Genomic DNA, 14,016 nt, shown 5'->3' on the forward strand with positions numbered 1-14,016 from the left:
TTATTGGCTAGTTAAATCAAACATCTTTTTTACCTGAACATGATTGTCTCTGGATTGTACCTGGAATCAGAAATTATAATGCTAACTGAATTATAAATAAACTTTTAAAACATATAGCACATTTCTTCATTAAAAATTCATATTGTAAAGCTTATTTATTCTCAATCACTCTCCAGCAATACAGTTGGATTACATAAAACTGTCCATTTATTCTGGTTAACCTTAATATCACCTGAAATATTAAATCAATTTTCAGTAACAATTAAAATAATAACATAAACTGTTAGAAATCACTTGTGTTAAACGTTCACTGTGATGACTGCCAGCGGGAGCTTAGTGCCGATAGTCCGGTCAGATCTCTACCGGGCTAGCTCACCTCACCGCCGGTAGGGCTGGCGAGGCGAGCCGGTTACTACGCCGGGAACGGAAAACTCCGAACACGTCGGAGCACATTTGAAATTAAGCGATGTCTAGATAAATCAAGCAGATATTTCACGTATACATAGTTATATTCCCGCACTAAAAACATTGTAGAAGTTAATTTGTGTCACAGAAAGTGTAATTTTCCACAATTTACTCACAGCTTTTGTTGCTATGGTCCGCCATGGCTTCCCCTGCTTGACCAATCCGCTTCGACCCGCAATGAATGATGGGAAATGATGGGCCGCGAAGGATACTCACAACGCATCCTTCAAATCGGGCAAAATAAGGACACATTTGTCGGCAGCATTTGCTCGGAATGATTCATGAATTGGGACAGCCTTCGTCGCCGCGCTGTAACGTAATCGGCCTACAAATACGGCCTTCGAAGGATGCAGCCCCTGAGGCTGACAGCCTCGGCGTTGGTACATTCCCTTTCCGGTTGATTTTCTGAAATGTAAATTTGTTTTCTAAAATGTAAATTTGTTTTCTGAAATGTAAATTTGTTTTCTGAAATGTAAATTTGTTTCGGTACTTGTAAAAGTGTTTTGCACCCCCCGGCCACCGTAGTACGAACTCCTATTTAACAGAATCCTTTCTAGGACTTTTGACAGACTACTAGCTACGGCTATGAGTTGGTAATTCTCCAAATAGCTAATCTTACCTGCTTTATCCTCAATGATGGGTACAGGTATGATACAAGATAGCATTGAATAATGTAGGCTTCTACACATCGTTTAGTCATCTGCAATAAAACCATGTCAAAGTCCTACATTCTCCCTGTACAGAGAAATAAAAGTTGTATGAAAGCTAAAATTATGCCAAAAAAACATTGAAATGTTGCATTTGGGAAATTTAATGCTATTATGAAGATGCCTTTAAAACAACATTGATAACATGTTATTGTTAAGATATGCCATATCTTTTTACAGTTTTGACATCATATGTCATGTTTCTTTGTTTATCAAAACAGTTCAGGCATCATCTACCTCAAGTACATCCACCTCTTGTGGAATTATGGACATTGCATCTCCTGCCTCCTTAATCAGAAAGATGGAATACCAGCAAAGTGCTTGTATTTGTGACTTCTAAGATTTTTATTAACTGATAACATACTATTTTCCTTCAAATACAGTTTATTACATAAGGGGAATGAACACTGTTGGAGGGCCCCCTTGTAATGACTTGCTTCGGACCCAGAAAGAGTCTGAAATCAAGTACAGATGGAGATAGTCTGAGAATTTTCTAATTTCCCCTCAGGGATCAATAAAGTATCTTTAAATTGAATTGAATGGAGATGCGCAACACATTTGATGAAGCATAAGGGGGCGGTAATGCACCAACACGGTGCTTTCCAACTGTTATTAAACAAAACGAAGAAGGGGGATCCAACGTGTAACGGCTGAGTGGCTGTGTGAAAACTCTCCCGCAGTAACACTGCTTTCATTCTAGTTATTTGAGATGGAGAATGATATTCTCGTCTCGCTGGAAGATTTAGGGTAAGTGAACAACGCTTCTCTCCCGCAAGAGGAGCTGTGTGCATAAAACAGCTTTCTGCTGTCTGTCCTCTTTTAGCTAGCCGCTGCATTCTATAGCTCTGAAAACTAATCTGACTTGGCATAGACATCAGTTAGAAGGTGATGTATGCCTCGGGTGAATGTTCAGGGTTTCTTTAGCGGTGAAAGCTGAGCTTCATTTCGGTTTAGGTGTTTTGCGCTAAGCTGCGTCAGGAGAATTTAGTGCCTAGAATGGCTTCATTCGGGCTGCCCCGCTGCCTGCCTGTCACTCTTCGCTGAGAGTCACATTTCTGTAAAGTAGGATAGATTCTAACAGTCCATTTTCATAGAGAAGAACCTCTATACAGAAATATGCAGTGGGTTTATGGAAGTCATCGTAGTTTAGAAGACGGTTTTTCTGCTGTACATGCTTATCGTTTGGCAAAATTCAAACGGGTTATTGCTGCTGGTGCCTGTCAAGAATCACGGACCAGTTCTTATCGTCCCCATGAAACACCACTTATATCTCTGTCCAGTGCTGTGTGGAAGTATTTTCTAGGTCTGGATACATTTGAAATCATCCACCCATCCATCTTTTTTTTATCAAGTAGTATCAATCTGTTCTTTTTACTTAATTGCCCATCCATCTATTAGCTCTCAAGCCATCGCGAATTGTACATCTGCCCATCATTTTACCTTTCATCCATCCATTTGTCCATTGTCTGTCCATTTTATCTATTATTCATCCATCCATCTATAATTTTATCCATCTATCCACAGCCATCCATCCATCTTCGAGTATCTGTTCATCTTATATCTTTTATCCATCCATCCTTTTTTATCTAGTATTCAGAAATCCATTCATCCAGCTTTAATTATACCCATATTTATCTATTATCTATTCATTTATCCATTTTTGGTATCTTTTATCCATCCATGCTTCATCTATCAATTCTTTATGTATTCATTCATGTCTGTCCGTCTATCTGATTGTCTACCGTCCATCCAGGGAATTTTGTATTTATTCAAATGGGCTAATTGACTTAATTCATGTGTGGAACATTAACTTTATGTGTAGGAACACTGCAATGACAGCTGCAGTTTAAAATGAATCAAGATTCCTTGTGGTTTAGCCAATTGTGTATTGTTTTCACAGCTATCAGGGCCCTCTATTGGAGGATGGAGCTTTGGATTCTGCTGTCATCGGAGGACCAGCCTCCCCAGAGTTCACCAAGCTCTGTGCTTGGATCATCTCAGAACTCAGACTGTATCACAAGCTGGAGGAAAATGTCCATGCTACTAACTGTGAGTTGAATTCAATTCTTGTGAAGGTAGGCATTGGAGAAGACAGGCTGCACACTACCCTTTGGCACTGCTTGCAGTCATGTGTCTGTATTTTTCAGTTATGTGACATTTGCAACATCCTGAGGCAGCCATGTTTTTAATACCTCCACAATGTTAGTCATATCATATTATTTCTAGACGGATTGCCAGTCAGTTTAGTTTAACGGGATTCAAAGTGCGGGCAGATGTCTATTTATTTCAGTTGTTGCACAAACATAAATTTGAGGAAAATTTAAAATGATTGTGGAACAGAATTTAGAAAATATATTAGTCACACTAGGAAAGTTTTTGGCAGCATTCTGATGCGCTTTGCAATGTTTAGAAACCTTTTTTTAACAACAAATGGTTGATGATGATGGTGTTGTTTGTGGATTAAAGTAAAGGTTGTAACTGACACATTGTATACCAGTGAGATTTGTTCAGAAGCTTTTTAAACGTTTTTTTCCCTATTTCTGTGACTCAACCTGAAATATGTTGGTTTTTTTGCTTCACACTCCAGGTCCCAGTGAGGCAGAGGGGTTCCAGTTGGAGATGAGCGGTCTTCTGTCAGAGCTCGCCTGCCCTTACAGCACTCTGACCACCGGAGACATCACCCAGAGGTTTCTGAGCAGAACTGACTGTCTGCTTCTAATCAGTATGTTTATTAACTACACCTAAACATATCAGTTCAAAGTGCAGCAGGCATATATATCTTTTATGCTATATTGATGTCCAGGTTAAGAATAAATGGAGAACAGGTGGTTGCAAAAGCATTAATAGAGTGGGGAGAACAAGTATTTGATACATCGGTGATTTTGTAGGTTTTCCTGCTTGCAAAGCATCTAGACGTCTTTAATTAATATCATAGATACTCTTCAACTGTGAGTGATGGAATCTAAAACCAAAATCCAGAAAAAGTTCAAGATGACGGTCAATCTCCCTCAGTCTGGGTCTCCATGCAAGATCTCACCTCGTGGGGCATCAGTGATCATGAGGAAGTTGAGGGATCAGCCCAGAACTACACAGCAGGACCGGATGTCACTTGACCTCCAAATAGCACAGCAGGCTCAGCAGATGACAGATGAGAAGAAAATGACAGAACAATGAAGCTTGCTGACAAAGCAGAGGCATGTCTCTGTGTCTGGTGCATTTCTGAGCAAGGCATGAATCGGCAGCTAAATTTGAGATTTGCTCCATAAGAGTTTCAATAAGCGGGCACAAACTACCAAGGTTGATTTCCTTTTTCCTTTTTGATCTGTGGTCTCAGCATTATTTAGATATAAATGAGAAAAAAATTGACTTGACTGTCGGAGGCCCTGCCCCTCCAGTAACACTACTGACGTTTTTCTGTGTTCTCCTCTTTCGTGCGTCTGCACCCAAGACATTGGTGCATAATTGTTTGTACCTGTGAATAACACTCTCTGTATTCAACTGCACAGAAGGTGTCATTGTGGAGAAAAACATACCCCTTCAGAGTAGGAATAACAGCAGCAGAAGAAGAAGAATTTGCTGGAAGTACACTTTTAATACACACAAAAACAAACATAAAAGATTTTCTCTTTGCAAGATTGACAGCCAATTTGTAGCTGTCTTTAATAATGATATTCAAAGCAGTATTGTTGATTTCCCAGTATACCATAATACTGTTTTACCATGCAGCTGTTTTCCATTGTATCTCTGACTGTATGTTCAGGGTGGTTGTCCTCCACCACAGGCTGGGTTGCACTGTATTTAGTACCATCTGTCTTCCCATAAACTCTGACCACATTCCCAAAGCTTCCCTACAGCATGATGCTACAACCGCCATGTTTCACCATGGGGTTGGTGATTTCAGGGTGCCTTCGTTTTCCATTACAAACCAGCACACTTTTTCCCACGTTTGTTCTGTCTTCTTCATGGCTCGGGGCAAATTCCAAGCATGATGTCTTATGGCTTTCTTTCAGCAATCACTTTCTTCTTGCCCATCTTTCATAAAAACCTGAAGGCAACAGGTGTGTTTCCTCTGCAGGAACCTTTCCAGGAAAGTTTCCAGGAGAATAAGACAGATTGCATAATTGTGATGATGGATTTTAATTTTGAATAACAGGTGTTGATTGCTACATGAAAGAACGAACGAACAATACAGGCTAACTTTCATCTCTTGAACAGTGTAACTTTAACTGATGTTATTTAAAGTTTAAATCTTATTAAATCCATTTTTTCTTCTCTAGCCTTTTTAGTATCCGAGTTGGAAGCGTCAAGAATGATCCTTGTTAACAGGCCTCAGAAGAAAGGCCAGGAATCTGGCAGCCCCGTCTTCCTGGAACTCAAGGGTATCTGCATGGCATTGGGGATGTCCAAACCTCCATCAAACATCACCATGTTCCAGTTCTTTTCTGGAATTGAGAAAAAGGTCTGTGTTTGTTTTGCTAATGGTAAATATTTATGATGGGATTGAATATTCTATTTAAGCTCATAGTTTGATGGATATTACTTGCTGTTAGATCAACAGTATAAGCCAGTAAATATGCCTAAAGAGCAAGCTTTTAACTGCGTATTGTTGATCCATTTATAGTCACACATCTGCATATTTTTCTTTCCAACTCAGTTAAAGGAAGCTGTAAGTCGGGTCCCACCAAATCATGTTGGAGAACCTCTGATGAACAAACCCCTTGGACCTGTGCATATGGTAAATTCCGCATATGGACACAAATAATGGCCAGTTGAGAATCACAGAGAAATGTTATGAATGTTTCTTTACGACCTTTTTTTCCTTTTTACCAGGAGAAGATTGAAGCTATTAACCAAACTCTGGTAAATGAGTATGAAGTAAGAAGAAAGATGTTGTTGAAACGTCTTGATGTAACTGTACAGTCTTTCGGCTGGTCTGAAAGAGCAAAGGTACATCTCCACCCGAACATTAGGAAGCTGAAATGTTTTTTTTTATTTTTGCTATTTATGGGCTCTAGTGATATATTTTAATCTAATTTAATAAGAAAATGGAAGTAAACGCTTCATAACCAATCTATCTGCATACTTATATACTGAAATGTAGAACCCTTCTTTCAGCCGGTTGTCCAGCCGTATACAGCAACAGGTGGTGGGTAGAGGTCATCACTGCACTGTTCTATATTCAAAACAGATGTTTACTCGAGTATTTTTACATGGCTTGTTGTTCAAAAGACTTTAAACCTTTAGAGGTGTTTAAATTTTGCCTGATTTTGGAGTTTTTAAAAACTTTACTCACAGTAACCAGCCTCTTGTGTAAGTTTAAGCAAGCAAAATGTTTTTGAGGCTATTTTCAAAAGGTTTCCCTCTTTTAACATTACCAGTTGAAATAGTTCGACATAAGTTACTTGTTATATGGTGTGAGGGTGTTAAAATGTAGTATGACTTTGCTTAATGGCAACATCTCAACAATATTTAGTCATTTCATTAATCAGAAATATTTGATCATTTTAATAACATTGTGATCAGCTGCAGCACTTCTTTAGGGGAGAATTTTCTATTAAGCGTTTATATTCAGAGATGGTGCCCAGTCAGCCTTAGCCTGCTTAAACTGCTAAACCAAAGAACTGGTGGTCTAAAATCATTTATACCCATGGCAGAATTGGATGTAAAATAAACTTTTAACTTGATAACTTGGTTTTGCTGAATATAAACAATATAGAAATGTGTCCAATTATGATACTAAAAACAATTTCTAAGCAAATGAAAAACAGCAGTTCTCGGGTTGGTCTTTGGCGAGTCATGGACCTGTGGCTGCTCACAAGTTCTACTGGTCATAGTACATTGTATTTAAAATTTCAAGATGCTCCACATCTCAAGACAGGGAATATATTCAGAGTGACACCTGGACTGGCAAGGTTAACGGTGAAAAATAATCTAAAGATCACCATCAAGGCCATCCTGAAGAATGTGGCTCATCCCAGTAGTAACATCTTAAGACAGACACTGCACACTGGATACTGCTGAATTCCATGGATGCAGACCAGTTAGAAAGCCACTTCTCCCAGTAGGACACACAAGAAAACCTCTAGTATATTTTTTGTCAGATAAAACAACAATTGAAATATTTTGCCACAATGATGCAGTCTTCATTTGATGTTTTAAAAAGTCAAAGCTTTCATCCCCATTAACACCACCTTTATGTGTTGACGGTGTTTTTCAGCAACCTACTCAGTAAAGTCAATTACATCATAATAAAGAAAGCCACATAAAAATTCTTAACAAGATCATAGGCAGTCAGCAGAGAAATTTGGCATCGGGCATCACTGGAAACATTGTGACAATGACAAAAAAACACAGCTGAAATGATTTAAGACATGGTTTGCCCACAAAAATATGAACCATTTGGTGTGGCCCAGAGCTGAATCTGACAGAATCTGTGGAGCTAGCCATCTCAAACACTTCATCACAATTAATTAATGGTCAAAGATAGCAGTGGAGACATACAAAATATCAGCAGTTATGAGAAACATTTGGTTTATGTAATAACCGGAGACACCACAAAATTCCTTCACTTCCATATATAGTTAAAATAAATCTGTGTATGTTTTATTAATACAGACTAAAGGCATTTTATTCTTGTCCCATGTCTTGTTAAAGATCCAAGCTGAGAGGTTGAGCAAAGTGTACCAGCCGCTGCGTTCTGCCCTCCTCACCAAAAGTAACATTTCTGTCGCTCACCTGCTTGCTGCTCGACAAGACATCTCCAAGATCCTGCGTACAAGCAGCGGCAAGATAAGAGAGAAGACGGCCTGTGCCATTAATAAGGTGGGTCTGTCACAACAGTGCTTCACTTACCGTCCTATTAAATCAGGGGATGTCACGGTGTAGTTTTTTTCCTTGATTACTGTGTGCAAATACATTACAGAAGGACCAACAAAACCAGATTTGTGCAAAAGATCATACTTTCACTGAAGGAACTAATATATGTTACTACTGTCTATTAAAATGTATATCTATAACTGGCTGTGTGCCACTCATTTTGAACCAGAACTAGACTGGTGCTTTTGCCCAGTGGGACAGTGCACTTCTGGGCCAATACAAATTCTTCTGTTTACTGACCGGCCCAAAAACTGCTCAGTTGATAATTTTCTGGCGTTAGGCTGGCCCACTCACATCTCTTACACATTATTACACGAAATAGAGGAAGAAATGAGACAGGGTGAGTGAAGGCAGACAGAGCGAAGATAACAGTAGACAACGTTTTTGCTAACTTTAGCAAAACAGTGAGGGAGGTACTGACTGGGACCATATGGACCTAATGTTTTAGTCTGCATCAATACTTCGCTAAAAAAAATAGTTTTCTAACTTTGTTGTCATTTTTAGTTAAGTAATGCTTTTCTAAGTGGAACCGGTGCTGTTAAAATGTTTTATGACCTTGCCCACCGTGCTGCAGCTAAGTTTCAGTGTTGGTTATCTTCTCATAGCGCAGGCCATCTTTATGCAAGGCAACTATTCTTTTAGCCAGTTGTCCAGCAGTATCCATTCTGCTCCACATTCACACCAGAGACCTTGTAACACTAATGAGTCACATGACACTTGGAGGGGAAATTGCTCATTTTGAAAATGTCAAAATTGTGCCCAAAATTAGGAGTGTACTCACTTTTGTTGCCAGTGATTTAGACATTAATGGCTGTGTATTGAATTATTTTGAGGGGACAACGAATTTCCACTGTTTTTACAAGCTGCACACTGACTGCTATACATTATGTCAAAGGGTCATGTCCCATGAAAAGATATAATAAAATCCATCCATCCATTGTCTTCGCTTATCTGGGGTCGGGTCGCTGGAGCAGCAGTCTAAGCAGAGAGACCCAGACTTCCCTCTCCCCAGCCACTTGGGTCAACTCGTCCAGGGGAATCCCTAGACGTTCCAAGGCCAGCAGAGAAACATAGTCCCTCCAGCGTGTCCTGGGTCTTCCTCTGGGCCTCCTCCCGGTGGGACGTGCCCTCCCCTCACCAGGGAGGCATCGAGGAGGCATCCTAACCAGATGCCCGAGCCACCTCGACTGGCTCCTCTCGACGTGGAGAAGCAGCGGCTCTACTCTGAGTACTTTCCAGATGACCGAGCTTCTCACCCTATCTCTAAGGGAGAGCCCAGACACCCTACGGGGGAAACTCAAGATCCTTCAGACCCCAAGATACTTGGAACTCCTCCGCTTGCGGCAGGACCGCCCACCCGACCCGGGAACGGCACTCTACCCTTTTCCAGCTCGAGACCACAGCCTCGGATTTGGAGGCACTGATTCTCATCCCGGCCGCTTCGCACTCTGCTGCGAACTGCTCCAGTGAGAGCTGTTGATCACAAGCTGATGAAGCCATAAGGACCACATCATCCATAAAAAGCTAAAACTGATTCCCTCAACACCTTGGCTGTGCCTAGAAATTCTGTCCATTAAAGTTATGAACAGAATCGTTGACAAAGGGGCGTCCTCACATGAAACGAGTCCCACTTACTGCCGGCAATGCGGACCAAGCTCCGACACCGGTCATACAAGGACCTAACAGCCCATATCAAAGGGCCTGGTACTCCATACTCTCGGAGTACCCCCCCACAGGATTCCCCGAGGGACGCGGTCGAATGCCTTCTCCAAGTCATCAAAGCACATGTAGACTGGTTGGGCGAACTCCCATGCTCCCTCCAGCACCCTGCTGAGGGTGTAGAGCTGAGCCAGTGTTCCACGGCCAGGACGAAAACCACACTGCTCTTCCTGAATCCGTCGTTTGACTATCCGATGGACCCTCTTCTCCAGAATCCCGAATAGACCTTACCAGGGAGGCTTAAGAGTGTGACTCCATTATAGTTGGAACACACTCTACGCTCCCCTTTTTGAATAGGGGGGCCACCACCCTGGTCTGCCAATCCAGTGGAACTGCCCCCGATTTCCATGCGATGCTGCAGAGTTGCGTAAGCCAACACAACCCTACGACATCCAGAGCCTTAAGGAACTCCAGGGGCGAATCTCATCCATCCCCGGGGCCTTACCACCGGGGAGCTTTTTAATTACCTCTGTGACCTCGGTCCCAGAGCTTGGAGAGCCCGTCCCCAGGCTCCGCTTCCTCAGTGGAAGATGTGCCGGTGGGATTGAGGAGGTCTTCGAGGTATTCCGCCCACCGACCCACAACGTCCCGAGTTGAGGTCAACAGCACACCCTCCCCACTGTAAACCGGAGTCCCACAGGAGTCAAAAAGACCTGATAGCCTGACAGCATCCCTCACCGGCGGAGTCCACCAGCTGGTTCGAGGATTGCCGCTGTGACAGGCACCAACAACCTTGCGACCACAGTTCCGAAAAGCCGCCTCAGCAATACAGGACCTTCTCAAAATATTAGCATATTGTGATAAAGTTCATTATTTTCCATAATGTCATGATGAAAATTTAACATTCATATATTTTAGATTCATTGCACACTAACTGAAATATTTCAGGTCTTTTATTGTCTTAATACGGATGATTTTGGCATACAGCTCATGAAAACCCAAAATTCCTATCTCACAAAATTAGCATATCATTAAAAGGGTCTCTAAACGAGCTATGAACCTAATCATCTGAATCAACGAGTTAACTCTAAACACCTGCAAAAGATTCCTGAGGCCTTTAAAACTCCCAGCCTGGTTCATCACTCAAAACCCCAATCATGGGTAAGACTGCCGACCTGACTGCTGTCCAGAAGGCCACTATTGACACCCTCAAGCAAGAGGGTAAGACACAGAAAGACATTTCTGAACGAATAGGCTGTTCCCAGAGTGCTGTATCAAGGCACCTCAGTGGGAAGTCTGTGGGAAGGAAAAAGTGTGGCAGAAAACGCTGCACAACGAGAAGAGGTGACCGGACCCTGAGGAAGATTGTGGAGAAGGGCCGATTCCAGACCTTGGGGGACCTGCGGAAGCAGTGGACTGAGTCTGGAGTAGAAACATCCAGAGCCACCGTGCACAGGCGTGTGCAGGAAATGGGCTACAGGTGCCGCATTCCCCAGGTCAAGCCACTTTTGAACCAGAAACAGCAGCAGAAGCGCCTGACCTGGGCTACAGAGAAGCAGCACTGGACTGTTGCTCAGTGGTCCAAAGTACTTTTTTCGGATGAAAGCAAATTCTGCATGTCATTCAGAAATCAAGGTGCCAGAGTCTGGAGGAAGACTGGGGAGAAGGAAATGCCAAAATGCCAGAAGTCCAGTGTCAAGTACCCACAGTCAGTGATGGTCTGGGGTGCCGTGTCAGCTGCTGGTGTTGGTCCACTGTGTTTTATCAAGGGCAGGGTCAATGCAGCTAGCTATCAGGAGATTTTGGAGCACTTCATGCTTCCATCTGCTGAAAAGCTTCATGGAGATGAAGATTTCATTTTTCAGCATGACCTGGCACCTGCTCACAGTGCCAAAACCACTGGTAAATGGTTTACTGACCATGGTATCACTGTGCTCAATTGGCCTGCCAACTCTCCTGACCTGAACCCCATAGAGAACCTGTGGGATATTGTGAAGAGAACGTTGAGAGACTCAAGACTCAACACTCTGGATGAGCTAAAGGCCGCTATCGAAGCATCCTGGGCCTCCATAAGACCTCAGCAGTGCCACAGGCTGATTGCCTCCATGCCACGCCGCATTGAAGCAGTCATTTCTGCCAAAGGATTCCCGACCAAGTATTGAGTGCATAACTGTACATGATTATTTGAAGGTTGACGTTTTTTGTATTAAAAACACTTTTCTTTTATTGGTCGGATGAAATATGCTAATTTTGTGAGATAGGAATTTTGGGTTTTCATGAGCTGTATGCCAAAATCATCCGTATTAAGACAATAAAAGACCTGAAATATTTCAGTTAGTGTGCAATGAATCTAAAATATATGAATGTTAAATTTTCATCATGACATTATGGAAAATAATGAACTTTATCACAATATGCTAATATTTTGAGAAGGACCTGTACATGCCCCACTCGGATTCAATGACATTTTTCTGTCACAGAGATGTGTTTGATGTTTACCAGCTATATTTTAATAGAACATAACTGATTCCAGACATGCAAAGTTGGCCTTAAATTTAACACTTTTTTTTCCTTCAAATTTCACTTATCAAAAAACCTTTTAGCTGACAAACTAATGAAGCAAGAGTTTCAACAACTTTAATAAGATCCTATTTTCCTCCTCAGGTTCTGATGGGTAGAGTACCAGACAGGGGTGGAAGACCATGTGAGATCGAGCCTCCACCTCTAGAGATGCCATCATGGCAGAAGCGTCAGGATGCCCCTCAAAGTGGAGGCCACTACAGCGGGGGGCACGGGGGCAGCAGAGGGGGCTATGATAACTTTTCGTATGGTGGCCGTGGAGGCTATGAAAGAGGAGGGGGGCATGAAGACAGGGGAGGCAGAGGAGTCGGTGGCAGAGGAGGGAGAGGTGGGTACAGCCAGGCTCACTACCAGGAAGCAGGAAATTATCATGGGGGTGGAGGGAGAGGAGGTTACACAGGAGGAGGAGCCAACCAAGGAAGTTTCCAGGATCCGGGCTTTCAAGGAGGAGGTGGGGGTTACCACAACAATTATAACCCGGACGGGGGCTGGCATCAGGAAAGAGGCGGGGGCCGTGGAGGCCGAGGGGGCAGGGGAAGAGGTGGCAGAGGAGGTCAAGGAGGTGGCTGGGGCAGTAGAGGGAGTCAGAATTTTAATCAAGGAGGACAGTTTGAACAGTTCTTCCAGCAGGGAGGGCAGCACTACAATCAAGCCGGCTTCAATCAAGGCAGACACTACACCAGTTGAAGATGCAGTGTGGGGCATTGCAGCAGAGATCACATCAACACTGAATCCATGAACTTCAGTGAAAGGCCTTATCCATGTTATAGTTTCAGCAAACAAGAAAATTATTGAACCAGAAATATGAACACTACATATTTTTATTTAGATCACATATTCTCTATGGACTGTTAAATGGTTGCAGGTATAATCTTCTGCATCCTGGTATGTTTTCATTTTTTTCTTATTAATAATTGTTGATGCCCCACAGCTCTATTTAAATAACTCAACTAGCTGGACTCTGCTGTGCTGACCTCATCCTGATAGTTAATCAGCCTTACTGAAAGTTCTTCCTTAACACAGAAAGCGTTCCTTGCGTGTCAGTGTTTGTGCACCTACTGTGTACAGTGCACATCAGTACTACACAAGTGTCACTGAAATCAAAGATTACTTGAAAGGGGTTCATTTAAGTATGTTTGGCTGGAATTCCCTTTGTTACTTATTTGAAAGAGGCCAACTTGTACAGCTGTGTGGATACAACTAGAAATGTTGGAATGTGTGGATGTATCAATGAGGATTAAAAGTTTAAAAAAGATCTACTTTTCTCATTTAGTATTGTGGTCATTTCAGCTGCAGAAGTGTATCTGAACCAACAGTAGTTACCCTGACTTAGATTACCACTAATGGCTGATTTCAATAAAAAAAATTTAAAAATGAAAAAAAACTACAAGCAGTAATCACACCTCAAAAAATGCCATAGGTGCCATGTTGTGAAATGAATCAATTCAGTTTTATTTATTTAGCACCAATTCACAGCACATGTCGTCTCAACTTTACAAAGTCAAATCAATTGTATCATACAGATTGCAATTCAGGTTCATACATTCCAATTAATCCTATCAAACAGTGCAGTCAGATCCAGTTATTTATTCAAATTGGATAAAAAGTTTTTCTATCTAAGGAAACCCAGCAGATTGCATCCAGTCAGTGACTTGTAGCATTCACTCCTCCTGGATGAGCATGTAGAGACAGTGGACAGTCACCTCATACTGAGCATGTATGTAGCGAC

The 14,016-nt window shown here is 42.1% G+C and overlaps 1 protein-coding gene across 1 annotated transcript; it reads left to right on the forward strand.

Annotated features, from left to right (window-relative positions):
• The first annotated feature begins 1,765 nt into the window (after positions 1 to 1,765).
• fam98a (family with sequence similarity 98 member A) lies at positions 1,766 to 13,542 on the forward strand. The gene is made up of 8 exons (XM_047350858.1): positions 1,766 to 1,919; positions 3,073 to 3,221; positions 3,760 to 3,894; positions 5,450 to 5,631; positions 5,827 to 5,907; positions 6,003 to 6,119; positions 7,827 to 7,994; positions 12,372 to 13,542. The coding sequence occupies exons 1-8, from the start codon at positions 1,882 to 1,884 to the stop codon at positions 12,972 to 12,974; spliced, it is 1,473 nt and encodes a 490-aa protein (XP_047206814.1). The 5' UTR covers positions 1,766 to 1,881; the 3' UTR covers positions 12,975 to 13,542.
• The last annotated feature ends 474 nt before the right edge of the window (positions 13,543 to 14,016 follow it).

Source organism: Girardinichthys multiradiatus, chromosome 22 (genome assembly GCF_021462225.1).
Source record: "Girardinichthys multiradiatus isolate DD_20200921_A chromosome 22, DD_fGirMul_XY1, whole genome shotgun sequence".
NCBI classification, from domain to species: domain Eukaryota; kingdom Metazoa; phylum Chordata; class Actinopteri; order Cyprinodontiformes; family Goodeidae; genus Girardinichthys; species Girardinichthys multiradiatus.

What these genes read in the sequence shown, in the direction of transcription:
- fam98a (XM_047350858.1), top strand. Translation starts at nt 1,882, where the DNA reads ATGGAGAATGATATTCTCGTCTCGCTGGAAGATTTAGG. An exon ending in AAATGTCCATGCTACTAACT is followed by an intron (nt 3,222 to 3,759) that starts GTGAGTTGAATT and finishes TTCACACTCCAG; the next exon opens with GTCCCAGTGAGGCAGAGGGG. An exon ending in CCCTTGGACCTGTGCATATG is followed by an intron (nt 5,908 to 6,002) that starts GTAAATTCCGCA and finishes CCTTTTTACCAG; the next exon opens with GAGAAGATTGAAGCTATTAA.